Below are 24,725 nucleotides of genomic sequence, written 5' to 3'. Positions count from 1 at the left end.
CCAAGTTCGTGTGTTCAATGCATGGTCCAGGCTGGTGGTGTTATTTTGGGACGCTCTTGAAACTGGGGAGGTGAGGCCCAGATGGAGGTTTGAAGGTTAACGGGGTGCTCGGTCTGCTCAGCTTACTGTGTTGCCCTGTCTGCCACTTTTCTCTCTGCCATGATGTTCAGCCCCACCACAGCCCTGAAATGCTGGGCATTGTGACCATGAACTGAGCCTCTGAACCCAGGAGCAAAACGAACTGAGCCTCTGAACCCAGGAGCAAAACGAAGAATTCCTCCCGGAAGTTGCTCAGTCACGTATTATTTTGCTCCCAGCGATGCAAAACGAACACAACCTCACGGACACCACTTCACGGCCTGCTCTAAGCTCTCACCCCAGTGGAGCGGAGAGCGCACACCTGGGGCCCCTTCAGGGTGGGTGCGGAGTTATTAAGGAAGGGGGGTACGGCTGGTCTGAGGAAGAAGGTCCCATGGACACGAGGACATTGGCAGAGACTGAGCGTGTGGGTGGGCGGGGCTTCTGAATAGGAACATAAACTTGGGAGGGCACAGGGCCGGACGTGGGCATGGACAGTGCAGGCTGCTGGGTCGTGTGTGGCATAGCGGTGCAGGGCATTCACTGGGGTGCATGTGTGAATGTGGGTGCAGACCACGGGGTGGGGCTGAGCTCTGGGAGTGAGAGGCGGTGGGGGTGGGGGCCCTGCACTGGGCTCTCTGCTGGGATGGCCAACCCAGGCCCTCTGTGCCGCCAGGGGTGGTGCAGAGCATCAAGGACCACATCACGAAGCCCACGGCCATGGCCCGGGGCCGCGTGGCCCATCTCATCGAGTGGAAGGGCTGGAGTGCCCAGCGGTCAGACTGGGCACTGTCCCCCGCTGAGGACGAGCGCTACTGCTGCCTCCCGGACGAGCTGCGTGAGGCTCGCTTTGCCGCAGGTCAGTGGGGGCAGGCGGGCACAGGCCGGGCTCCACAGGGGTGAAGCTGGGGGCAGGCGGGCACAGGCCGGGCTCCGCAGGTCAGTGGGGGCAGGCGGGCACAGGCCGGGCTCCGCAGGGGTGAAGCTGGGGGCAGGTGGGCACAGGCCGGGCTCCGCAGGGGTGAAGCTGGGGGCAGGCGGGCACAGGCCGGGCTCCGCAGGTCAGTGGGGGCAGGCGGGCACAGGCCGGGCTCCGCAGGGGTGAAGCTGGGGGCAGGCGGGCACAGGCCGGGCTCCGCAGGGGTGAAGCTGGGGGCAGGCGGGCACAGGCCGGGCTCCTCAGGGGTGAAGCTGGGGCATCAGGCCCCACATCGTGCTGTCTGATGCCATGGGTGGGATAGACGGATCACCTGGGTAAGCACGGGCAGCTCACAAAATCCTGCTGAGGCGCAGAGGCCCCTGCTGCACCCTGAACAGCCTGCAGAGAGGCTAGGGACTAGCAGCAGCTCTGGGCATCAGCTTTATTTTTCTCAGGAGCGTCTGCCTGGGAACATGGATGTCCACATTTGGTAATGGCATGTACCAGTCTCTTCATTCACGAATGGGAGACCAGGCACTGGGTGCCAACTGTCCTCCATTTCTTCTCCATCTCCTACTCCTTGCTGCGTCCAGGGTGGGGTTTGTCCTTCCAGGCAATGGCTGCTGTCCCCAAGCTGGGACACAGGGGTGTGGGTCCTTCTTTGGGGCTAGAGAAGAGCTGCCAGCTCCCCTGTGCAGTGGGGAGGGGCTGGGGCAGGTAATGATGGGTGGTGGCATCTAGGGAGAGGCAGGGGCCCTGTCCAGCCCCAGGCAGCTGGGCACCTGCTCTCACTGACCAGGCCGGCTCACTTGGGGGCTGGTGGGTTGGTCAGGGTGGAAATCGCTTTCTTTAACTGCAACAGAGAACAAAAGGGGTTGGGAGGAAGGATTCCGACTTTGGAGGCCCCCCTAGGGTGGATGTTGGGGTGGATGGTAGAGCCAGTGCCTCCCCATTGCATCATGGGGTCACTGAGCCCGGAGAGCAGAGGCTCCTAGGGGTCCCCAGACCCAGTGGTCACTCGGGTCCCAGCTGTGAGGTTCATCAGAGTCCTCAGAGGCTCTCAAGCTTAGGTTGGGAGAAGTCCCCCCACCTCCTCTGCCTCGCCCTCCCTGAGAATCCCATACCTCCACCCAGGTCACGGCGCCCACAGCTCTGCCCCGCGATGTCACGTAGAGCAACTGCAGGTTCAACAGCTCAAACAGGTGGTGCGTCTGGAGGGTTCAGAGAACATTCTGGGCTCAGGGTCCCCCTGAGGCCCACTAACCCACCTCTCAGCCTGGACTCCCCCAATTCTCGGGAACTTGGGAACTCTGCAATGTGCAGAGTGACCACTAGGGGTGGCCAGAGTCCATGCACCAGCTGGGTGAGGCCCAGGGGCAGAAGATGCCATTATCCACCATTACCCCCCACCATCATGGTGCCATCCCCTGGCAGTGAGGAGAGGCCCAGGCCCAAGTCCCCAGGCTGCTTGTGTCCCTGGCCCACATCGAGTGCCAGCTCTGCCCTGGGTGGTTGAGTCATTTGTTCAAGATCACACAGGGAGAATGTGGCAAACTTAAAATTGACCTCTGCCTACATCTTCATGGGAAGCTTGATTTTTATTTATTATTATTATTTCTTGGTCTGTGGTGGGGCTTGAACCACAGTTCCATCTCAGTTTTTAGGTAGCTAATTGAAGATAAGAGTCTTACAGACTATCCTGCCTGGGCTGGCTTTAAACCATGATCCTCAGATCTCAGCCTCCTGAGCAGCTAGGATTATAGGCATGAGCCACCAGTGCCCAACTTCAAGAGATGATTTTAACCAGTGTCTCTGCACCTGAGTGCTGTTCCCTATTCAGGGAAGGAGTGCCCAGGCAGGAGCTGCCAGGCCCATGCAGATGAGGAAACCCTAGGGGGGAGCAGACATCACTTGGCACAGGGGAGAAGCTGGAGCCTGACCCACCTACCGGCTTCCTCCCCCTCCTCTGGGGCCCTGTCTGCCTGCCTTCTCCCATCCTCCCCTTACCTGGTGCAGGGAGGTCTCTGGGGACAGCTGTAGGGTCACTGGCTCCATGGGACAGCCCCCAGCCAAGAGGTCCTGGAGACAGCACTGGGGATGGGGGAGGGACAGTGGGATTCCAGACCCTGTTCCTAGAATGTCATCTTATCTTCCCCTCCCAGCCCTGCCCACCACCCTACCCTGGCCCAGCCCCTCCCGGGCACTCACTCACTCACCTACCTGTTGGCCTGCCACCCAGCAAGCTGGCTCAGCATGGAGGGCCTGCACCAGCTGGGCCCTTCTCACAGTGCCCACCAGGATCTGAGATTCTAGAGGTACAGAGGAGGAACTCACATTAACTGAGCCCCTACTGTGTGCCAAGCATGATGCTAGGGGTGTTCTTGTGCCTCAGAGGAACCTTAAGCAGCCAGTGGTGTGGAGATCATCCCCAATCTATTGACTAAGCAACTGAGGCTCAGTGGGAGTGGGCGGGGCTAATTGTCATGGCTACGCCTACTAAGCTGCCCAAGTGGATGTGTAGCCATTCAGAGTGGCTGGTTATGGCTGACAGCAGGCCAAGAGGAAGCCCCATGTCCTAGGTCTTCAGGCAGGAAGAAGCTGGGACATTTGTATGATGCAGGCTGGTGTCAAGACTTGGCTTTCTCTATTTTCCCACAGAACATTTAACTTCCAGTGAAGGAGTGCGCCCAGGAGGGCACCATATTCTAGGTCCTCCTAAGTGCCCAGTGCTCAGTAACCCTCACTCTAATGATGGTGGATCACAGGAGTTTGAGTAGCCAGGTTGATACTGATCCTTATGTGCAGTAACAAGAAAAAGCTTGGGAGCTGGGCTGGAGTGTGGCTCCAGGAAGAGTACTTGCCGAGCAGGCCCTTGGCTCTAGGTTCCATCCTCAGCACCACAAAGAAACCAATCAACTTGACAACCGGGCATTGAGATGCTTCCACCCTTACTGATAAACCAAGTTATTACTTGGATGAATAGTGAGAGCCTGTCCCCTGGCCAATCTGATTGGGAATGCTTTGCTTACCATGGCCCTTTGTTGGTAAAGCCAGTTCTCTGTTCTAGAATGAAGCCTTTTGGCAGGGCTCCACATGTGCAATCTGTAGACAGGAACCTGGGGCTTATGGAGCCTGAGTGAAGATTCCACTACTTGTAAACTCATGTGACAGGTCCTATATGGTCACTAGGCTACGTGTGGGTCATGGAGAATGGCCTCATATTTGTCTTGTATGTTTCTCACTGCCAAAGGTGCCTGCCCAAAGCCTGGGGACCCAAATCCAGTCATGCTGTACCTTCCCAGAGTTCCCTTTGCTTCCAGTACCCAGAGGACTGTGGGCTGTGGGCTGTGGGCTGTGGTCTGCCTACAGCCCATGTCTCCCTGACTCATCTTCTCTACTCTGATACTGTCCGTGCAAAGCAGGACAGGATGCCTGGTTAGACCTTTCCCCAAGATGTAACTGATTTGACCCATGTGTGTGTGCTTGCATGTGTGTGTGTGTGTGTGTGTGTGTGTGTGTGTGTGTGTGTGCGCACGCACACGTATGCGTGCATGTGTGTGTGCGCGCGCAAGTGTGTGTGTCCACCACTCGAGCCAAAACTCTACCTCACCTTTTTGGTGGATAATAAGAGAAAAGAGTCTCAAGGATTTTCCTGCCTGAGCTGACTTCAGTGATCCTCAGATCTCAGCCTACTGAGTAGCTAGGATTATAGGCATGAGCCACTGACGCCCTGCTTGACATGACTTAAAAAAATTTAATTCTTGCTAGCCCTTGGGCTTGAACTCAGGGCCTGGGCACTGTCCCTGATCTTCTTTTGCACAAAGCTAACACTCTACCACTGGGGCCACTTCTGGCCTTTTCTGTTTTTGTGGTACTGAGGAAAGGAACCCAGGGCTTCATGCATGCTAGGCAAGCACTCTACCACTAAGCCACCTTCCCAGCCCCTGGATACGACTTTTAACAAGAGCCACAACCCATTGGTGGGGAGGGCACTCAGATAAGGAATGCTCCAGGGACACTGAGGAAAGTGACCACCGGAAGGCCTAAGGAGGCTGACCACCCTTCCCTCACTCGCAGGAATGCCAGCCTCCTTTCCTAGAGCTCCAAGTGCCATTCACCGGGGGTCTTACAAGCCCCCTCTCCTCTCTCACTTGCATGCATCCGCCAATCTCCAGGGCATGGTGAATCTGTCTTTTCATGCATAAAGAACACAAAGCTCAGAGAGGAGAAGGGACTCAGGGTCACACAGCTGTTAAGCTGCACAGCCCAGACCCAGGTATAGAAACAACACTCTGCCCTGACACTCAGGCTCAGAGCAAGGCCAAGGGCATCCCGCCCCTCCCAGGCAGCCACCCCTTCCTGCCAGGCACCTGTGCTCTCCACCAAGGGATACTGGGCCTCATCTGTGGAGGTCACCACCTTGACCACCTGCTCCAGCGGGGTGTCCTTGGCCAGGGTGGTGATGGCACAGTTCATGAAGTGTCCCACCGTCGTGGGGTACGAGCTGGGGCAGAGGGAGGCTCCATCAGGTCCTGGCTAGCGGTGTCAGCCCCCAGGTGAGGCAGGGCACATGGGGAGCCCTGCTGGCCCAGGACCTGAGGATCTCTCAAGCCAGGGTGGAGGCTGGGAGACTCCTGAGTGAGTGCCCACCTCATCCCACCCCCCAGTGAGGAATCTGGAGACCAGGTCTCTAGTAGCTCCGTCCTGATTCCTGGGCCCTAGACTGCAGTGGGCCCAGACCATCTCTGCTTGTAAGGATGGCAGAGCAGGAGCAGAGTGGGTAGGGAGCCCCTGGCTCTGGTGTTCCATGTGACCTTGATCTATGAGACCTTGTGCAAGACCCAGGCCTGCTTGAATCCCAGCATCCTCACAGCCATTGGGCCACTGGGAAGACTAGAGACCAGGGGGCAGCCATGATTCATCCCTCCCACGCCCAGGTTCAAGGTCAGCCTCAGTGGTGATTTTTGCCCCTCCCCACTCAGCCCACCCAGAGCACCGTCTCCCTGTCAGCGAGCCTCAGCAGCCTACTCACCCGATCTTGCGCCCCCGAATCCATGGCAGGTAAGGCAGTTTCTTGACAATGATGGTACCATCATAAAAGGAGGCCTGGCAGCTCTGAGCAATGGCATTGGCCACCAGCACCGCCATCAGCACAGGCAGGGCGTGTAAGATCTGGCCGGTCAGCTCAAAGGCCAGCAGCGCCGTGGAGATGGAGTGGGTCACCGCTCCAGAGAAGGCCGCAGCCCCTGGGGGGGGGGGGGGAGCAGAGCCAGGGCAAAGTCGTTCAATCCAGGGGTCAGACTCTCCCAGGGACAAGGTGGGCATGGCTTTTCCCAAGGCTGGGCTTGCAAATGCCCAGAGGACCCATGTTGGCCACTGCTGGACCTGCCTTGTACCTGGACTTGGGGAGAGGAGAGGGATAAAGGAGAGCATGTGGGATGGAGAAGACAGAGACCAGAGGAGTGAGGAGGCTGGGGTCAGGGAAGCCGCACGAAGGGAGGGGGATCTGGACACTCAGTGACACCCCCCCGTGCCCTCGCTAGCACCCTCTCTCCACTACAGCCCATCCCCAGGAGGTCTGCCCACCCGACCTAGCCCAGGGCACTTACCTGCCAGAGCGTAGCCCCCAGGCATGATGGGATTAATGACACCTCCAGCCACGATGCCCTCAGGGAAGGCCAGAGACAGAGCCTCCCCCAAGAGGCGCCCAATAGCAGCTCCTGCCACAGATGAATGACTGCCATCAGGGGCAGCCATGGTGACGGACCTGGCCCTCAGCCCTCTGTCCCTGGGGCCATGCTCAGCACCACCCTGGGAGGGCCGAGAAGGGCTGAGTGCCACTGCTCTCCTGCAATGCCCCCCCCTCCCCCGACTCTCAGCGCATCAGTCCTCAGACTCACCATACACAAACACGGGCAGAAAATACCCAGCAGGTACAGGGATGGTGGTGGCCAGAATGAGCATCCAGAACTGTGGGGAGACAGTGCTCACTGGAGGAAGTTAGATGCCACAAGGGGGAGGGGTGGGGAGGGAGAGTGGGAAAAGAGCTGGGAGGGCCAAGAGAAAAGGGTGTCCATGCCTTGGTTCATCGCCATCTCTGGCATGGTAACAACCCAGAAAAGGAACGTCACCCTAAGAAAGAGCTGGCCTTGGCTCTGCCCACACCTGGGGACCCACCTTCATAACCAGGAAGAAAGCTAGCGTCCCAAAGATGGTGAGCCGTGGGTGGTACCATTCCAACCACAGGTTCTGGGGGTCAGGCTCGGCAGTCCAAGGTAGGGATGAGTTCTGGGTCATCCATGCCCACGAGTTGTTGTCAAATAGCGAATCCAAGAGCTGCTCCATGGACAGCTGGGCAGGGCCGGTGGGCTTTCAGTATGTCCTCACCATGTCTCCCAACCCAACCTCAGTGCTCCTCTGCCTCTCCCCACCCTCCCGCCCGCGGGGGACTGGGCAGGCTCTGGCCTCCCTGTGCTTAGTGCTCTTCTCTAACAAAGCATGCGTAAGCATCTCTGTTGCGTGGTATGGGGGTTAGCGAGGCAGTGCCACAAAGGGGCAACACACGGTGACCTTCTACCCCCTCAGCCCTTACCCGGGAAGCCATGAAGTGACCCACGCCAGGTGGGTAGGTGATGGAAGCCAGAATCAGGGCAGCCAGGGCAGTGTACACAGGCTTGCTGTGGACAAAGGGGGTCCAGTGCCAGCCCCTCTCCTTCCCCCAAAACATGGAGAGAAATGGGCTACTCAGGAAGGGGCAGGCAGGGACTGAGGATGGGAGAGGAGGAAGGAGGGACTAGGGAAGACACCCCCTTCCCGCAGGGATAAGGCAGGTGAGTGGGCCCAGGAGATTGGAGGTGATAGGAAGCTGGACTGATTAAAGTTGGGACAGAGACCAAGGACAGATCCATGCCAGCCCATGGAGGGGCTCTGCCTCTCTGGTCCAGGCAGAAAAGGCTGGAGAAAACCAAGGGCCTAGCTGGTGTTGGTGGCTCACACCTGTAATCCTAGCTGCTCAGGAGGCTGAGATCTGAGGATTGTGGTTCAAAGCCAGCCCCCACAGGAATGTTCATGAGAGTCTATCTCCAGTTAACCACCAGAAAACCAGAAGTGGTGCTGTGAATCAAAGTGCTAGATTATACTACTAGCCTTAAGCAAAAGAGCTCAGGGAGAGTGACCAGGCCTCTGAGTTCAATGCCCATGACAAGAAGGAAGGAAAGAAGGAAGGAAGGAAGGAAAGAAGGAAGGAAGGAAGGGAGGGAGGGAGAGAGGGAGGGAGGGAGGGAGGAATGGAGGGTGGGAGGGAGGAAGGGAGGGAGGGGAGAGGAGTGGAGAGGAGAGGGAAGAGAGGAGAGGAAAAGAAAAGGGAGGGAAGGAGGGAAGGAATGAGAGAGAGAGAAAAAACCAAGGGCCTGTGGCATAGGAGTCAGGAGGAAAGGAAGCAGGGCTCAGTGAGGAGAGGGAACCCCAAGAAGAGAGAGGTTAAGAAGTTGGTGCACAATTGAGGGCTGGGAAGGTGGCTCAGTGGTAGAGCGCTAGCCTTGAGCTGAAGAGCTGAGGGACAGCACCCAGGCCCAGAGTTCAGGCCCCACGACCGGACCCCCCCCCCAAAAAAAAGAAATTGGTGCACAATTGAAAGGCAAGGGCTAAGGGAGAGGGAATGGGGACTGTATAAGTGGGAGGGGTTGGGGGTCCATGGGAGGACAGGAGTTCAGTGAAGGACTAGGGGTAATGGGCTTCCTGAGGGGCCCACCATGGCCCTGACCCACCTGGTGGCCAGCAGCTTGGAGGTGAAGCGGTTGGTAGTGACAAAGCCCAGGAAGGTTCGCTGGCAGAAGAGGTAAACACAGCTCAGGACACCGCAGATGGCCCTGGGGACATGGACAGCTGAGTCCCTAGCCCCCCACCCCACCCCCAGCCCAGTCAGACTGGGAAGAGACCACAGGCAGGCTCTCAGGGCCTGAGACCCTGCTCACCCCAGCACCACAAAGAAGAAAATCTCAGGCAGGTCAAAGGGCACATCCACAGGGAAGCTGGTCTTGTAGATGGAGGTGATGGTCTCTGGGGGAGGAGGGCAGTGGGGTCAGAGGTCAAGCCTTCTCAACCACACTGGGTCCCAAAGGAACAGGCAGGGCTGGAGGTGCAGTGTTGACCCCAAACCCCACAACCCAGCCTGCCATCATGCCATCCTGCCTTCCTGCCAGCTTTGCCCTCTACCCTCTTCCTCCCTCTCCCTGCCTGGCACAGCTCAGCCCCTTCTGTCCTCTGGGAGATGCAGGGGGGAAGGGGTGAAAGAGAGAGGGGACAGGGGGAGGAGGAAGAGGAGAAAGGGGAATAGGGAGAGAAGGAGGAGGAGGAGGAAGAAGAGAAGGAGGAGGAAAGGGAGGAAGAGAAGGAAAAGAAGGCGGAGGAGGAGAGGAAGAAGAAGAGGAGGAAGAAGAGGAGGAAGGGGAATAGGGAGAGAAGGAGGAAGAGGAGGAAGAAGAGGAGGAGGAGGAAAGAGAGGAGAAGGAGGAAAAGAAGGAGGAAGAGGAAGAAGAGGAGGAGTAGGAGGAGGAAGAGGAGGAGGAGCAGGAGGAGGAGGAGGAGAAGGCAGGGGAGAGGGAGGAGTGGGCAGGCCCAGGCAGCTGAGCTCTCACCCTGCTCGCTGTTGAAGACTGCCAGGAGGCGGAAGGTGAAGGCCCCACAGGTGGCAGCGAAGAAGCCCCTCCAATAATTCCAGACGGTGAAGTGGGAGGACATGACCTCGATGCTGAACAGGACGCCTGGGGGGACACGCAGCTCAGGAGGTGAACTGGCTGCCCAGGGCCGCACCAACAGCTGGTTTCCAAACCCATGTATGGGGTGGGGGGCGGGGATGAGCGACTGGACATCAGCTCACCCTGCAGAACAGCAGTGGGAACTGGAAGACACCCCCTCCCACACATACCTATAAAGGAGTCACCTGATTGGTTCTGACAGCACCATGGGAAGAGGCAGGGGAGGGACATAGGCAGTACTAAGGCTCAGGCCTGGAGGAAGGGTCTCACCGCTGAAGGGGGCTGCAAAGACCGTGGCAAAGCCCACTGCCGCTCCTGCCACCAGCATTTCATGTTGCTTGCTCTTGTTCTGGGGAATCAGGACCTGGGCTCAGAGCCACTCTCCCTCCCACCACCACCATCCCTCCATGGAGGGCCTCCCTGAGCCCCTCACCTCAGACTCCCCAATGGTCCTGGTGCGTACCCTGCCCAGGTAGGCCGCAATCATCACACCCAGGTGCACGAAGGAGCCCTGTAGGATTGAGGTGGGTGCAGGGCATGTGGTCTGTGTCCTGGAGAGGGGGGTTCTTGCTCCTTTTCCTCCTACTATAATCCCTCCTCCTTCCTTCTACCCTCATCATCCTCCCATTCTTCTCTTTGAGCTTCCATGAAGGAAGCTGAAGGCCTAATGCACAGCAAGTATGCCTTTTCCACCCACGTTCCCTTTCTAGCCATCTCCAGGGGCACGTGACTCTGCTCACACTGGGCACCTGGCTGCACTAGCTCCCCAGGTGGGACTGGCTGTGGTGGGGACAGGGAAGGCTGAGGAGGATGGGGGTGGGGTGAGGGGCCTCTCTCCTGCTCTTACCATTTTGCCTAGGAAGATGGTGCTGCCCGTGGCCAGTGTGCAGGAGAGACCAGCCACCTTGGCTCCAAAGTTCTTGATATCCAGGTAGTTCTCCAAGATCACACCTGACAAAATGGCCTTCAGCTCCGGGATTCCAGATCCTTGGTGGCATGGGCAGGACAAGAGGGTCAAGGTGTAGATTAAATCTCCTTGCTCTCCGTCTCCCCACATCCACACTCTCAATGGAACTATCCTATCTTCTCTGAGTCTCATACCCTACAAGGAGGGGATTCTCACTCTCTGTCTCTCCCTCTCTCTCCTTCATTTTCATTTTCTTCTCCGTGTGTGTGTGTGTGTGTGTGTGTGTGTATGTGTGTGTGTGTGTGTGTGTGTGTGTGTGTGTGTGTGTGTGTGTGTGTGTATACCAGTACTCACATTTAAACTTTAGATTTTTATTTTTTGCCAGTCCTGGGACTTGAACTTGACCTAAACACTGTCCCTGAGCTTCTTTTGCTCAAGGCTAGCACTCTACCACTTGAGACACAGAGCCACTTCTAGCTTTTTCTGCTTATGTAGTACTGAGGAATTGAACCCAGAGCTAGCTTTTTCTGCTTATGTAGTACTGAGGAATTGAACCCAGAGCTTCATGTATGCTAGGCAAAGACCCAGCCTGCCTTCCTGCCTTCCTGCCTGCCTGCCTGCCTGCCTGCCTGCCTGCCTTCCTGCCTTCCTGCCTTCCTGCCTCCCTGCCTCCCTGCCTCCCTGCCTCCCTGCCTCCCTGCCTCCCTGCCTGCCTGCCTGCCTGCCTGCCTGCCTGCCTGCCTGCCTGCCTGCCTGCCTGCCTGCCTGCCTTCCTGCCTGCCTGCCTGCCTGCCTTCCTGCCTTCCTGCCTTCCTGCCTTCCTGCCTCCCTGCCTTCCTGCCTGCCTTCCTGGCAGCTTCTGCCCTCTACCCTCCTCCTCCCTCTCCCTTCACCACTGATAGGTTTTTTTTGTTTGTTTATTTTTTGTCTTTTGTTTTTGTCTTTAGAGGTGAGGATCGAACTCAGGGTCTTATACTTGTAGGCAAATGCTCTTCCACTGAGCTAACTCTCCAGCCCCAACATTCCATGTTTTTGCTGGCTAATAGGAGATAAGAGTCTCTCAGACTTTGCTGCCCAAGCTGGTTTTGAACTGGAATCCTCAGATCACAGTCTCCTGGGTAGCTAAGATTGCAGGCATGAGCCATTGGCACCCGACAAAGGGAAGACTGCTGACCTCAGTTGGCAGGAGAGGAAGCTGAGGCGCATGGTGGGCATGTGAATTGTCGGTGCCCTTCTCCCCCTCCTGGCCTGTGCTGGTGGCTAGCTGATCTAGCCAGTGTGCAATGCCAGGCCACCACAAGCCCCCTTCCTGACACAAGTCACTGACTCTGGCTCTGCAGGGGACCGTGCCCAGGAGAGCAGACAGAGCCCATGGGAACCCAGGAGTCCACATCTGCCCTTCTCCCTTGGTTACCTGGGGGACGGACATCGCTCTCCAAGCAGGCATCCCTGGCTGGGAAACGGGGCTGGTGATTCCTGTGTCCCCCAGAAGCCACACAGGACCAGTGGACACTGCAGTGAAGACGTGCTGGCCAGAGACAAGATGGCAGACTCACCTCCAGAGAAGGCCGTGATGCTTTGGGAGAAGCCAGAGGAGAAGGACAGGAGGGCCACTGGGTACACAGTCCAGGAGAGATACTGCAGCAGGTGGCTGTCCCCGATCTCTCCATAGAGCCACTTGTGAGCTGGGGAAGGCCGGGCATCAGGAGCCACCACAGCCTCTGCGGCTCCCCTCCCCCGTGTACACCAGGACACAGGGGCCCCACGCCACCCAGTGTGCGTCAGGCCCTCAGAATGAAGCGAGGGTCCCAGGACCATGTCCCAACTTGACTACTTCTGGCCTGAGTGACTATGGGCAAGTGACTCAACCTCTCTGAGCCTCAGTTTCCTCACCTGCCCAGTGGGCTGCGATGGGGACTCCTCACAGGTCCTAAAATCTACAGGAAGTTCTGTCCCTCAATAGAGAACTGAATGTGACTGGGTGAGGAAAACCGCATAGGACAGTAGGTCCTCAGGATGGCAGCTGAGTGCACAGAGAAAGAGTCTCCAGCCCTTCCTGCCCATGCCTACTCTTCCAGGAAGGCCTCAGGGTGGAGCCCTCTGAAGGATGGGGGAAGCTCTGTGCCTGGGTTGAGGATCACTGAGCTGGGAACCAGGAGAGAAAGAGAAGAGGCAGGGTGGGGTGAAGAGGGGCACAGAGCTCACACGGGGAAGGGCTCCTGGGACACCAGGCTCACCCCTCATTGTGCAGCTGTGTGGCTGTGTCCCAGAGAGGGACACAAAGCAAGGGAGGAGAGAAGCCAGCCCCAGCCCCAGGTGTGGTCAAGCAGAGTCATCCCCCCCCCTCCTGCCCTGGCGACCATCGGGTGACCTGGTGACCATCCCAGAGAGCAGGAATCCCTGGTCCAGGGCAGGTGTGTGCCAGGCCGGCTTACTTCGCACCACTCGGCCGATGGCGAAGTTCATGGCATAGCTGATGAGGGCCATGAGCACCCCGAGGATGGCCAGGAAGTACCAGTCCTCATCCACGCGGAAGAGCTTCTCCTTCAGCCACTCCAGGCCGCCTGCCAGGGCATTGGGGGCACAGCCCAGGTGGAGGGGTGCCGCGACAGCCCCTTCCCTGGAGGCCTGCTCAGGCTCTGGGCCGGGACAGCTGGGCAGGGGCTTGAGTCTGACGTCACCCCCACACCCTCTGGTCACTGTTGAAGGATGGTTGGTGGCACCAGGGGCTGGGTGGGGTCAGCACCACAGCCCTGCTCAGCATCTCTGCAGAAGCTGTGGCTTCTTGCCCCTGAGTGGCCGCAGGGCCTGCCTCCCCCAGGGCCTGCAGTGCCATCTGTCCCCTGGGCCCCAGCAAGCCCTGGCCACTGTTTGTCAGCCCAGCCTGGAAGCTGGGGTTGGGAGCCTCAGTACCTGGCAGCGGTGGGGGCAGGGGGCCTACATGTTGGCTCTCTCTGGGGTCCCTGCCTGCTCTACCCCCAGGGAAAGAGACAGTCCGGTATCAAGGTGAACAATGAGCTTCAAGTTTCAAAGAAGGAGCCAGGGGCACGGCTCCCTGGCCACCTGCGGTGGCTCCTGCTGACCGCAGCCCCCCGTGGAACAGGTGGGGGCCAGTGGACATGGGGAGCAGGCCTTGGGCTGTGTCTCCCAAAAGGGAGAGGCCGACCTCTAGCCGGGCGGAGGGGAGGCAGATGCCCCTCCCTGCTGCACCCAGGAGCCTGGGGCAGAAGCGGCAGGTGGATGGGGTGGGGTGGGGTGGTGAGCCTGCCAGGCGCGGTGTCCCCGGGGTCTTCCATGGGGAGGGCAGGGGAGGGCCCCAGCTCTCACGTCGGATGCGTCCCCGGATGCGGGGACACGGGCCCCACAGCTCCTGCAGAGTCACGGGCTTCCCCGAGGAGCCCTCACGCAGCCCCACCAGCTCCTCCATGGGCTCTGTGAGGACGGGCAGCCGGACCGTGGGCAAGCCGCTCCAGTGCCAGCACCGCGTCCAGGCTCTGGAGCAGTCCACCTTGGGAAGAGAAGGAATGGCCCTGGCCATGAGTGTGTGTGCACATGTATGCATGTATGTGTGCATGCATGTGTGTGTGTGTGTGTGTGTGTGACGTTAAAGGAGGGGACAGAGCCTCTGTCACTAGGAGGGTGGCTGTGTCCTCCAAGTGGGCTGGAAGCTTCTAGGTGTCCTCTAGGGACCTCCGTGGCGGCCCTGGGCCCTCATCAAGCCCTCCCTTGCTGTGGCCCCTGCTGCCACCCTCTGGGACACTGAGCTGCTTCTCCTCAGAGCCTTCGCTATGCCCTGGTGGCACACTCTCTGTGGATCCCCGGACATGGCTCTGGTGTCCCCATGCCTATCCCTCAGGTCCAGAGGAGCGGAAATCCCCAGCCTCAGAAAGAGACCGTCAAGGTGAAAATGGGGTGCAGGCTCCTGTCCCCACCCTCCTCATGCCCTGTCTGCCCAGGCCCTGGCTTGTCCTGTCCGAGTCCGTGCTCCTACATCCCCTCACCTGTTGATCCGTTCCGCTGCAGCCCCAGCAGAGCCTGTGTTTGCAGTTCCTGAGCACCTGGACAGGTGTGCACTCCACCCTCCAGCGCCTCCCCCTCCTCCAGTAGGGTTAAGGAAACCATTAAGAATGCCCTTGACAAACCAGCCAGAACTCCCCTGTACCGCTGAGCAGGCAGGCTGTCCCCCTCCTCCTCCTCCCCCATACACACACACACACACACACACACACACACACACACATACACACACACACACACACACACACACACACACATACACACACACACACACACACACACACACACACACACACACACACACACACACACACCAGAGCTGCCCAGAGGGCAGCACCAACCACACTGCAGGTTCCTGGGGGCGCCTGGGAATCAGGCCTGGGAGGGAGAGGCGGGCCAAGGCTGAGGCTGAGGCTCAGGGCTCTGAGTTCTCAGCTGGCCAGCGAAGGAGTTGAGAAACCACAGAAGTGGGGAGCTGGTGGACAGAGAGGAGAAAGCGCAGGGGCACGAGGGAGTGAGGCTGTGGCTGCACCCTGCGAGTCAGGAACTCTACTCTGACTTGGCCAGAGTTTCTCTGAGTGCTCTTGGAGACCCACTTTGTCCTGTTCAAAAGAAATTGCAAGCCGGGTGCTGGTGGCTCACGCCTGTAATCCTAGCTACTCAGGAGGCTGAGATCTGAGGATCTCGGTTCAAAGCCAGCCCGGGCAGGAGAGACCGTGAGACTCCTATCTCCAATAAACCACCAGAAAACCGGAAGTGGCGCTGTAGCTCAAGTGGTAGAGCGCTCGCCTTGAGCTGAAGAGCTGAGGGACAGCGCCCAGGCCCAGAGTTCAAGCCCCACGACCGACCAAAAAAAAAGAAAAAAGAAATTGCAACATGGTGTGGTGAGGAGTTTTTGTTTTTTTAGCCCAAGATCCGTTTGGCTAGCTGGCATGGGGGGCACATGCCTAGAGTCCCAGCTACTCTGCAGGTTGGGGCAGAAGGACCACTTGAGCCCAGGAGTTCCAGGTCAGCCTCAGAAATGTATCAAGTCTTAGTCTCAATGACAAAAACTGCGTCTCAGAGGCAGAGGGGTTGAGGCAGGACTCCACCCATGGTTTGCCTGACTCAAAGCGCCACGGTCCTCCTTTGAAAGTTGCATCTTGTTCGAGGCTGGGGAGGGAGAAAGGGGTGGTGGAGGCCTCCAGGGCCTGCTGAGGAATTGGATTGAACTTGGTGTCTGTCCCCTTCAGTCCCAGCCAACTGCCTCTCAAACCACAGCTTCCCAGGGGCTGCTGCTCAGACTGGGGGCTTCTGGGTAAATGTCACAGATCTTCTCTCCCCCAGATCTGAGGATAGAAACACAGGCCTCCAGAGAGTTGGTGACATGTGTGTGTGCCAGCCGATCCCTGGAGCCCCCACACCTGCCACTTAGTTTGTCTCCTCTGCCAGCTGCATTGGGGTAGCATCCTCATTTTACAGATGATGAATGGAAAAGTTAGAGAGGTGCAGTCTCTCAGCCCAGGTCACAAAGCAGAAACTGACCTCTGTCTTACACAGTGTAACTTCCCTTCATGGAAATCCTCCTGCTCCTGAGGCTTTAGCAAGGGGGACGGTTTGGGTAGGAAATGGAGAGTGTTCGTTTGATTCGACTTTCAGAAGACTTGGGCAAGATATTTGGGACAGATCTCTTTTTTTCTTCCTGAAAGCCACTTGTGTTCAAACCTGGGGCCTTGTGCAGTCTCTGTTCAGAACCAAATCAGGTGTATTGTTCCGGAAGGGCAGGGCTGAAGCTTGCTTCTCTGTCCTTGGACCGCAAGACCCAGACCCCCCCCCCCCCCTTACTTTTGACCACAGGGATCTGTTGACTACATGGTCACAGGTAATGGCTGCTTTGTTGATATCCCAAACTTGTCTCAGGTTTGGACAGCTGCCACCCGGGGCCACAGCTGTCCCTGAATGCCTGCACAACTCCCAGGTCCCATGACCACCAGGAAGCTCGAGGGGAGACAGACAGCAAGCAAGCCAGCCAGTGCCCAGGGCAAATTCCTCCCAAAGCCACAGTGCACCACCCCAGCCCTGAGTTCCCCCTCTTCCGCATCAAGCACCTGGCAGCCGGAGGAGGGCAGGGGAGGACTGGGGAGGCAGGAACTGGTTTAAAAGCAGAGAAGCTCTGCCCACTCCTTCCCTACTCCGGATTTCAGTTTCCTCCTCCTTAGGAGAGCCTGAGGACAGGGCCCTGCCTCTGCCTTATTCATCCAAGGCTCCAGAAAAAGCTCTGATGTGGGTTTCTGGTCTGGTGAAGGGCTGGTTGAGGGGAACTGGATCCCAATTCTTCCCAAGACCCTGAACTGGATCCCAGGTTCCTGTAGCTCACACCTGTAATCCTAGCTACTGGGGAGTCTGAGATCTGAAGGATCAAAGTTCAAAGCCAGTCCGGGAAGGGAAAGTCCATGAGACATTTATTTCCAATTAACCACCAAAAAACCAGAAGTAGAGCTGTGACTCAAGTGGTAGAGTGCCTAGCAGCCTTGATTTAAAAAAAAAGCGACCGAAGGGTGGCCAGGTCCAGTACTGGCACAAAAATAAATAAATAACTAAAATTTAAAAACCCTCAATCAAGGTCTTGGGGAGCTGTGTTTGTGGAGAGCCTCCCTATGTGTGATGCCTTCCTGGGCTGAAATCCTTGTGACTCTTCTGGCATGCTGCACTCAGGGGAATGACCTCAATGACCTTTTGGGGTTCTATTGGTCTCCAAGCCAGAGGACTCAGTATTTGTGTGGATGACGCCTTGGGGATGGGGGGGGAGGCAGCGGGGGTGGGTAAGGGACTGTCATCCAGGAGCAGTGACTCAGGCCCTCAGCACCATGACAGCGTGTCTGCATTTAGCCACTGGCTCCTGATTCCCTCGTGGGCAGATGGCTCCAGATGCCCCCACGCCTGGCCCCACCACTTTCCATCTTACCTCTGGGCTGATGACTCCCCCCAGCCCTGCCAGCACACCCCTGGGGCATGGCAGATGACACAGACCTAGGCTCAAGCAAGTACTCCACTCTCCAGCCACCACCCTAGCCCTCAGCCCACCCTATGGCTTGTCCTGCCCCCCACTACACCGTATGGGGAGCCCTCTGCCCAGAGATGCAGCTCCAGGCTGGCCTCCGCAAAAGCAAGAAGGAAGACACAGACCCCATCTTTAGGAGCCCCAGTCTAATGGGGAGAAAGGTGACTCCTTGTTCTAGGGAACTCCCAGTTGGATAGGGAAAGGAGACACCACAGAGAAATCTCAGAACACAGGAATCACTGTCAGCCAGAGCTTCCGGTTCTCCACAGGCCCTGAGTGGACAGGAGTAACCAGAGGCCTCCGTGTAGCAATGGGAGCTTGCTGTTCTGAGGGCAGGAAGAGAGAGGCATCACCCCACATTGCCACCAGCACAAACTAATAGCCAGCCTACCTCCTCAAACGGCCTTCCCCCATCTTCTGACCCACCCTGATGAAGTGTGACATCCAACATGGCTCTGATGAGTAGAGTAGTGGGTAGAGAGGGACTTCTTAGGGTCAACTTGGCTGAGCTGTCTCTACATGTACGTTAAAAAAATAAATAAATAAAAGTAAGGCTGGGTGCCCATAGCTCACGCCTGTAATCCTAGCTACTCAGGAGGCTGAGATCTGAGGATCTCGATTCAAAGCCAGCCCGGCAGGAATGTCTGTGAGACTCATCTTCAATTAACCACCAGTAAACCAGAAGTGGCACTGTGGCTCAAGTGGCAGAGTGCTCGCCTTGAACTGAACTGCTGAGAAACAGTGCCCAAGCCCAGAGTTCAGGCCCACAACTGACAAAAAGAAAAAAAAAAAAGATAAGAAAAAGAAAAGTAAAAAAGGAGCTGTGTGACAGTGGCTCACACCTGTAATCCTAGTTACTCAGGAAGCTGAGATCTGAAGAGTGTGGTTTAAAGTCATCTTGGGCAGGAAAGTCTGTGAGACTCTTATCTCCAATTACCCAGCAAAAAGCTGGAAGTGAGCCGGGCGCTGGTGGCTCACGCCTGTAATCCTAGCTACTCAGGAGGCTGAGATCTGAGGATCGCGGTTCAAAGCCAGCCCGGGCAGGAGAGACCGTGAGACTCCTATCTCCAATAAACCATCGGAAAACCGGAAGTGGCGCTGTAGCTCAAGTGGTAGAGCGCTCGCCTTGAGCTGAAGAGCTGAGGGACAGCGCCCAGGCCCAGAGTTCAAGTCCCACGACCGACAAAAAAAAAAAAAAAAAGCTGGAAGTGAAGTTGTGACCCAAGTGGTAAGGTGCTAGTCCTCAGCTACAAAGCTCAGGGACAGCACTCAGGCCCTGAGTGCAAGCCCCAGAACCAGCACACACCCCTAAAATAAATAAATTAAAAATGGGTATTGGACTATGGTAGTACATGATTATAATCCCAGCTGCATGGAGATAGAGCAGGTGGATCATAAGTTCTAGGCCAGCCTGGGGAAAATTTGGCTAGTGAGACCAACTCAAACATAAAAGACACCATCTTCCCCATCCCATCCCTACCCACAAGTTATGTTTTTAGTTTTTTATATAATGTGCATTAAATATAATGACTATTTGCTCACACTTCCTCCCTCCTTTCATGTGTCCCTCCTCTCTTTGTCCAATTCCCCCAGGTACATCTTTTTAAAATAAAAATATTAAATATACTCAGGCAAAAGAAAATACAGACAAAAAAAAGCTAAGGACATGGTTCAGGCAGTAAATTACTTGTTTAGAATGATCAAGGTTCTGAGTTCAACTCCAATACTGTTAAGTTAAAAAAAAAAAAAAACTAGGGGACTGGGAAGGTGGCTTAGTGGTAGAGTGCTTGCCTAGCATGCATGAAGCCCTGGGCTCAATTCCTCAGGACCACAAAAAAAGCTGGAAGTGGTGCTGTGGCTCAAGTGGTAGAGTGCTAGCCTTGAGCAAAAAATGCAGCTCAAGGGTAGTGCCCAGTCCTGAGTTCAAGCCCCAGGACTGGCAAAAAAAAAAGGCTTTGGGTCAGACACATCTGGGTTCAAACCCCAGCTCTGCCTCTTGCACAGGTCCTACCCCTCCCTTCCTGTGAGGTTAGCTTTTTCCAGTCTATAAAATGGGCTTCATACCTCCTTCCTGTGAACTGTACGGGAATCAGAAGGTGGGGTGCTGGAAAGCTTGATATAGGGAGCCAGTGCCCAGAGGTACCCCAGAAATCAGAGCTCGTACAATGCCTGTCTCTTTATAATTCCCCAACCAAAGTCCAGGGCCGGCTGGCAGCTCCTGGGAGCTTAAAGTCAAGCATACTGTGACTGGGAACAAAACCCCCCTCCTAAATCTTTAAAGACAATCTCCAACTAATCTGCCCCCTCTTCTGAGTCTGGGCCTAGCTCCCACCCCCACCCCACCAGCAAGGAGGGGGCACAGATCCTGGAGAATCAGAATCCCTAGAGAGCCCCCAGGCTGGTGGGTGAAACATGGATACATAAAAGTCCTCACAGAGGACCCTGAGTGGCCAGGTGACAGATTCACCCCCTACCCTGTGGTGTGCGGAGGCCCTTGGGGCTGGAATGTCAGGAGTGAGCTCAGCCCTCCGGCTCGGCCTGCCTTGTGTCTGACTATCAGCAACGCCACTTCTCCGGAGAAGATTTCCAGCCCCCTCTGGGCCATGAAGAGGCCTAAATTTAGCTAGGAGACAAGAGGCTGGCCCCAAGCCCAGCGCCTGGCGGGCCTTATAAAGCGCTGGCAGCTAGGGCCCGGCACGCTACCCTGCGGACTGTACCTACACATTTCTTCTCTCCAGTCCCTGCCCGCCTAGCCAGGGCCCCCACACTGCCTGTGAATGAGCCACCGGACCTCCTCCTCCTTCCGAGCGGAGCGAAGCTTCCATTCCTCCTCCTCTTCCTCCTCTTCCTCGTCCTCTTCAGCCTCCAGAGCCCTCCCAGCCCAGGACCCACCCATGGAGAAGGCTTTAAGCTTGTTCTCCGAGGACTTCGGCAGTTTCATACGGCCCCACTCGGAGCCCTTGGCCTTCCCAGGCAAGTGCTGGGGCTCTGGGGGGAGGGGAGAGGCACAGGTGGGGATCTCTATTCCAGGGCACTCCTCTGCTGCCCCCCTCCCCCCGCAAAGGCTGCAACTGTCCACTTGCCAGCAAGAGGTGTTGCATAGCCTGCCACGGGGCCACCCAGAGGTAGCCAAGAAACAGCCCAGAGAGCTGGCAAGGACTGAGGGGTAGAGACGCCCCCCAGCCTGCAGGCCCTGGTGGGGTTGCTGCAGAGTGAGCATAACCCTAGCAGACACAAAATCTGTGCCAACGTCAAGAGGGGCTCCGGAGGGCAGCTGAGGGCAGGTGACCTGGGGGCCAGACTCATTTCCAAGCGTGGGTCAGACAGCTGGGCTCTGGCTGCATTCCCTGCCTGGTGCCTGGCTCACGGTGCCCTCTCTGCAGCCCGTCCTGGGGGGCCGGGCAACATCAAGACCCTGGGAGACGCCTATGAGTTTGCAGTGGACGTGAGAGACTTCTCTCCCGAGGACATCATCGTCACCACCTCCAATAACCACATTGAGGTGCGGGCCGAGAAGGTGAGCATGGTGCCACCCACCCCTGGAACCTGACTCCCAGCCTGGACATCTTCCTAATCCAGCCCCTTGCCCTGGACCTCCTGTCTTCCCAGGGTCCCTTCTCTATTTGAGGTCCCCCAGGTCAAACTGAAGGCCTTGGCCCCTGGATAATCAGGGGCTCCCCCATAGGCCCCTCTCTACCCACCAAGTTTCCAGATTTCATTTACTGAGGGGGCCTTAGGTAGCTGAGGGTGGAGGGGCTGGGGGGAACACGGGCAGAGGGGACTGAACCATGAGAGTGGAAGATGAGGGATGTGGCCATGTTGGACTGAGGAGTAGGGGAGGGAGGAAAAGGGGGGGTGCTCGCCTTGGGGGACAGTCCCTCATACCGCACCTCCAGTCCTCTTCATCCCAAAGCTAAAGGCCCAGACTCTGTAGAGCCCCTTTCCCCACACTCCCATTGGACCCTTTACCTAGGCCTAAGCTCTAAGTCTGAGTCCCATCCTCCCACCCCCTCCACCAAGACCCCGAGGCCTCTGTCCTGGAGGAAGGCGTGGCTGTGTGACAGAGAAGCCACCTGTGTCTTAGGGGAGATCTGCCAAAGCCTCTTGGGTCCCCAGGGCCCAGCTTCCTACCCTGCACTCCCCAGAAACCCTGCCAGGGGCGCCGGGACCGGGACTGGTGGTGGCACGTGCCAGCCTTGCCACCCTAGAGTGACTCAGCCAGCCAGACTGCAGCTGGACACTATGTGCTGGCTGAGCTGTGGGGAGGGAAGAGGCCCTGGTGGCGGCAGAGTCTGGGAATCCAGGCAGGCAAACTGGCGTCACCCCCCACCCCCCGCCTACCACTGCTCAAACAACCCCAGCTTCCTGGCCTCTGCTTCACAGCACAGAGTCCCCTGACCCCGAGACCTCGGGAGGTCCTCCCAGCACCTCCACAGCTCCCACATAGGCCTTGGCCCCTGGCTACCCCTAGCCCCTCTGCACTGGGCCATGGACCCCTCTCTGGAATCAGGATGGGAGGCTGTGGGTTTCCCAGGCAGCCTGCCCTGACCCCGCACCCCTTCCCCCAGCTGGCGGCTGATGGCACAGTCATGAACACCTTCGCTCACAAGTGCCAGTTGCCGGAGGATGTGGACCCCACCTCGGTGACCTCAGCCCTGCGGGAGGACGGGAGCCTCACCATCCGGGCCCGGCGGCACCCCCACACCGAGCACGTCCAGCAGGTCTTCCGGACAGAGATCAAAATCTGAGGGCCTCCCCTGCCCTGCCCTCCCTCCACCCCGCCTCCTCCACAACTGGACTGCCAGCCACAGCTCCCGAACCCCTACACGACGGCCCCCCAGGACATCTCAGCTCAGGCTCCAGCCCCTTACACCCCAGGCCCCAGGTGGGCCTGTCCCCCCCCCCAACTAGCACAGCCTATGGATCCCCTTGGCTCCCTCACGACCCCCAGATATGGTCTCTGACAATTCAGATCCGAGGGGTTGGGGTGGAGGCAGAGAGGTTCCCAAAGAAGGGGGAGAAAAGGATGGTGGGGAGGGGGATGTGGCTGGGGAGAGGATCTGCAGGACAGACAGACAAATCCTATCTGTGGGGTCTCTGCAGGCCAGGGGCAAGGGGCACCGAGAACCAGGGACCCTAGGCTCAGTGGAGTGGGAGAGGCCAAAAGGGGAGGTGGCCTCACCAGAGGGCCCAGGAAGGCAGGAAGGAGGCAGACATCACAGCAATCTCCCTCTGCCACTCTCTAAGCCCCAAACCAGCTGGCAGGCTGCCCACCACTCCATGCCCGGGCCAGCCAGCTGTGCCGGGACAGGGCTCGTGGTACCTGTACCCTAGATGGGGTTTTATGGTGTGAAACTGCTGCCTTCCTCTTCCTCTACCTGCCAGTGCCTGCGAGTGAGGCCAGGGGAAAGGGCTGTCCCTCCTCTACCAGCACAGCCTGTACCCCTGGGGCTGCTCCCTCTGCAGACAGGATCCCCGCCACCCCCCCCAAGTGGAACCAAGATATGCACAGCACTTTGGGGAACTCCAGGTTGGAGCCCAGCTTCTTGCAACATTCTCTGGGCAGTTTCTGTCTGTCCTCACTTCTTCACCTATGAATCCTATGTACACACACACACACACACACACACACACACACACACACGCACGCACACACATGCACACACACACACCCCTCCAAATACTCAACATTACCATTGGATGAAACCAAATTCAGAACATTCTAGAATCAGATTTAATGTCTCCCTTCTCCTCACTAGGACACTGAGTTTCTGAGCCATCCCACGCCCGGCTTTGCCCTGAGGGTCGGTTCTGAACCCCACCAGTCTTAGCTGTCACAGTGCCCCCCTCCACCCTGGATGCTCCCCTCCTTCTTCCCTCCTGGGGCCATGCACCTGCCCATGCCACCCACCCCTACTGGGGAGGAGAGCTCAACCCCAGCCTCCTTCTGGCCCATCAGCCTTAAATCTGGGGGGCCCCAACGGCCCCCAATGACTCTGGCTTGTTCTCCAGAGGGAGGCAGCAGGGCTCACAGCCCAGGGTCCTCAGGATAAATAGCTGAGCCGGCATCTGTGCCCTGGGGCTGGTTGCTGTAGGGTGGCCCGACTCCTGAGCCTGGGAGCTGGGGGTGGGGGCAGGTGGGTGCCATGGGAGGTTGGGCTCTATAATTGTACCCCCAATAAAGGACTATATCGCAGACCTGAAGCACACGCCAGCCTGCCATTCTCGTGCCTGGGATAGAGCTGGGGAACAGGGTAGACTGGCGTGAAAACTGAGGCCTAGTAATATGGGTGTCCTTTGGCCTCCAATGGCTCTGGGAACCCACCTGCTCTGCAAGTGCTCCAGCACCTTCCAGAGAACCCTACCCGCTTTGGTCCTTTCCTCTGTGTGTGTGTGGGGGGGTGCATGTGCATATGCCTCTGTGTGTGTGTGTATGCACACGCGTGTGTGCACGTGTGCATATGCCACCACTGGGGCTTGAACTCAGGGCCAGAGTGCTGGCCCTTAGCTTTTTCACTCAAGGCTAGTGCTCTACCACTTGCGCCACTGCTCCACTTCCAGCTTTTTGGTGTTTAATTGGAGCTGTGTCTCAGGACTTTCCTCCCTGGCTGGCTTCACACTGTGATCCTCAGATCTCAGCCTCCTGAGTAGCCAGGCGTTTTTTTTTTTGTTTTGCTTTGTTTTTGTTCTGCAGTACAGGGTGTGGAACCCAGAGCCTCGCTAGGCAAGTGCTCCACCACTGAGCTTCATCCCAGCTCCTCAAATCCCTTCTTGAAGCCTTTCTGCTAGCATGGGGGCTCTAAGGTCCAGAGAGGCCCAGTAATTGGCTCAAAATCATACAGCTCCAGGCTCAGCCAGCTGGATCCAGGGTGTAGGAGCAGGGGCAAGGTGGAGTGCTGGCTGGCTCAGGAAAGTTGGAGGGCTTTCTAACTGACCCCCTCAGCCTCAGGCACTTGAAATCAGAGTGCCAGGCATTTCCCCCAGTGAAGCGCGGCGCAGAGGGGTGCG

General features: G+C 57.6%; 2 protein-coding genes across 4 annotated transcripts; one reads left to right on the top strand and one right to left on the bottom strand.

The window, feature by feature from the left end:
• Positions 1-1,361: 1,361 nt before the first annotated feature.
• LOC122099101 (chloride channel protein ClC-Ka-like) lies at positions 1,362-14,815 on the bottom strand. Of its 2 annotated transcripts, none has more exons than XR_006145854.1 (20): positions 14,662-14,815; positions 13,988-14,168; positions 13,096-13,224; positions 12,217-12,345; positions 10,601-10,740; positions 10,187-10,264; positions 10,024-10,102; positions 9,634-9,759; positions 8,971-9,055; positions 8,764-8,865; positions 7,590-7,674; positions 7,175-7,348; positions 6,898-6,967; positions 6,607-6,717; positions 6,030-6,243; positions 5,368-5,501; positions 3,214-3,306; positions 3,005-3,088; positions 2,122-2,208; positions 1,362-1,850 (listed from the first exon to the last, which is right to left on the bottom strand). XR_006145854.1 is itself a non-coding variant. In XM_042669665.1 (20 exons), exons 2-20 carry the CDS (start codon positions 14,085-14,087, stop codon positions 1,803-1,805), a joined length of 2,064 nt encoding a protein of 687 aa, XP_042525599.1. In that variant the 5' UTR covers positions 14,088-14,168; positions 14,662-14,807; the 3' UTR covers positions 1,362-1,802. The 2 variants fall into 2 exon arrangements, 1 of the variants encoding a protein (XP_042525599.1); XM_042669665.1 differs by having other exon boundaries at positions 3,218-3,306; positions 14,662-14,807.
• Positions 14,816-20,443: 5,628 nt separating this feature from the next.
• On the top strand, positions 20,444-22,656 carry Hspb7 (heat shock protein family B (small) member 7). Of its 2 annotated transcripts, none has more exons than XM_042669771.1 (3): positions 20,444-20,690; positions 21,101-21,219; positions 22,286-22,656. In XM_042669771.1, exons 1-3 carry the CDS (start codon positions 20,495-20,497, stop codon positions 22,463-22,465), a joined length of 495 nt encoding a protein of 164 aa, XP_042525705.1. In that variant the 5' UTR covers positions 20,444-20,494; the 3' UTR covers positions 22,466-22,656. The 2 variants fall into 2 exon arrangements, with proteins under 2 accessions (XP_042525705.1, XP_042525704.1); XM_042669770.1 differs by having other exon boundaries at positions 21,101-21,234.
• The last annotated feature ends 2,069 nt before the right edge of the window (positions 22,657-24,725 follow it).

The sequence above is a fragment of the Dipodomys spectabilis genome, unplaced genomic scaffold, assembly GCF_019054845.1.
Source record: "Dipodomys spectabilis isolate Male_0828 unplaced genomic scaffold, ASM1905484v1 ptg000504l, whole genome shotgun sequence".
Lineage (NCBI taxonomy): Eukaryota > Metazoa > Chordata > Mammalia > Rodentia > Heteromyidae > Dipodomys > Dipodomys spectabilis.
This window is presented reverse-complemented; position numbering and strand designations above follow the sequence as displayed.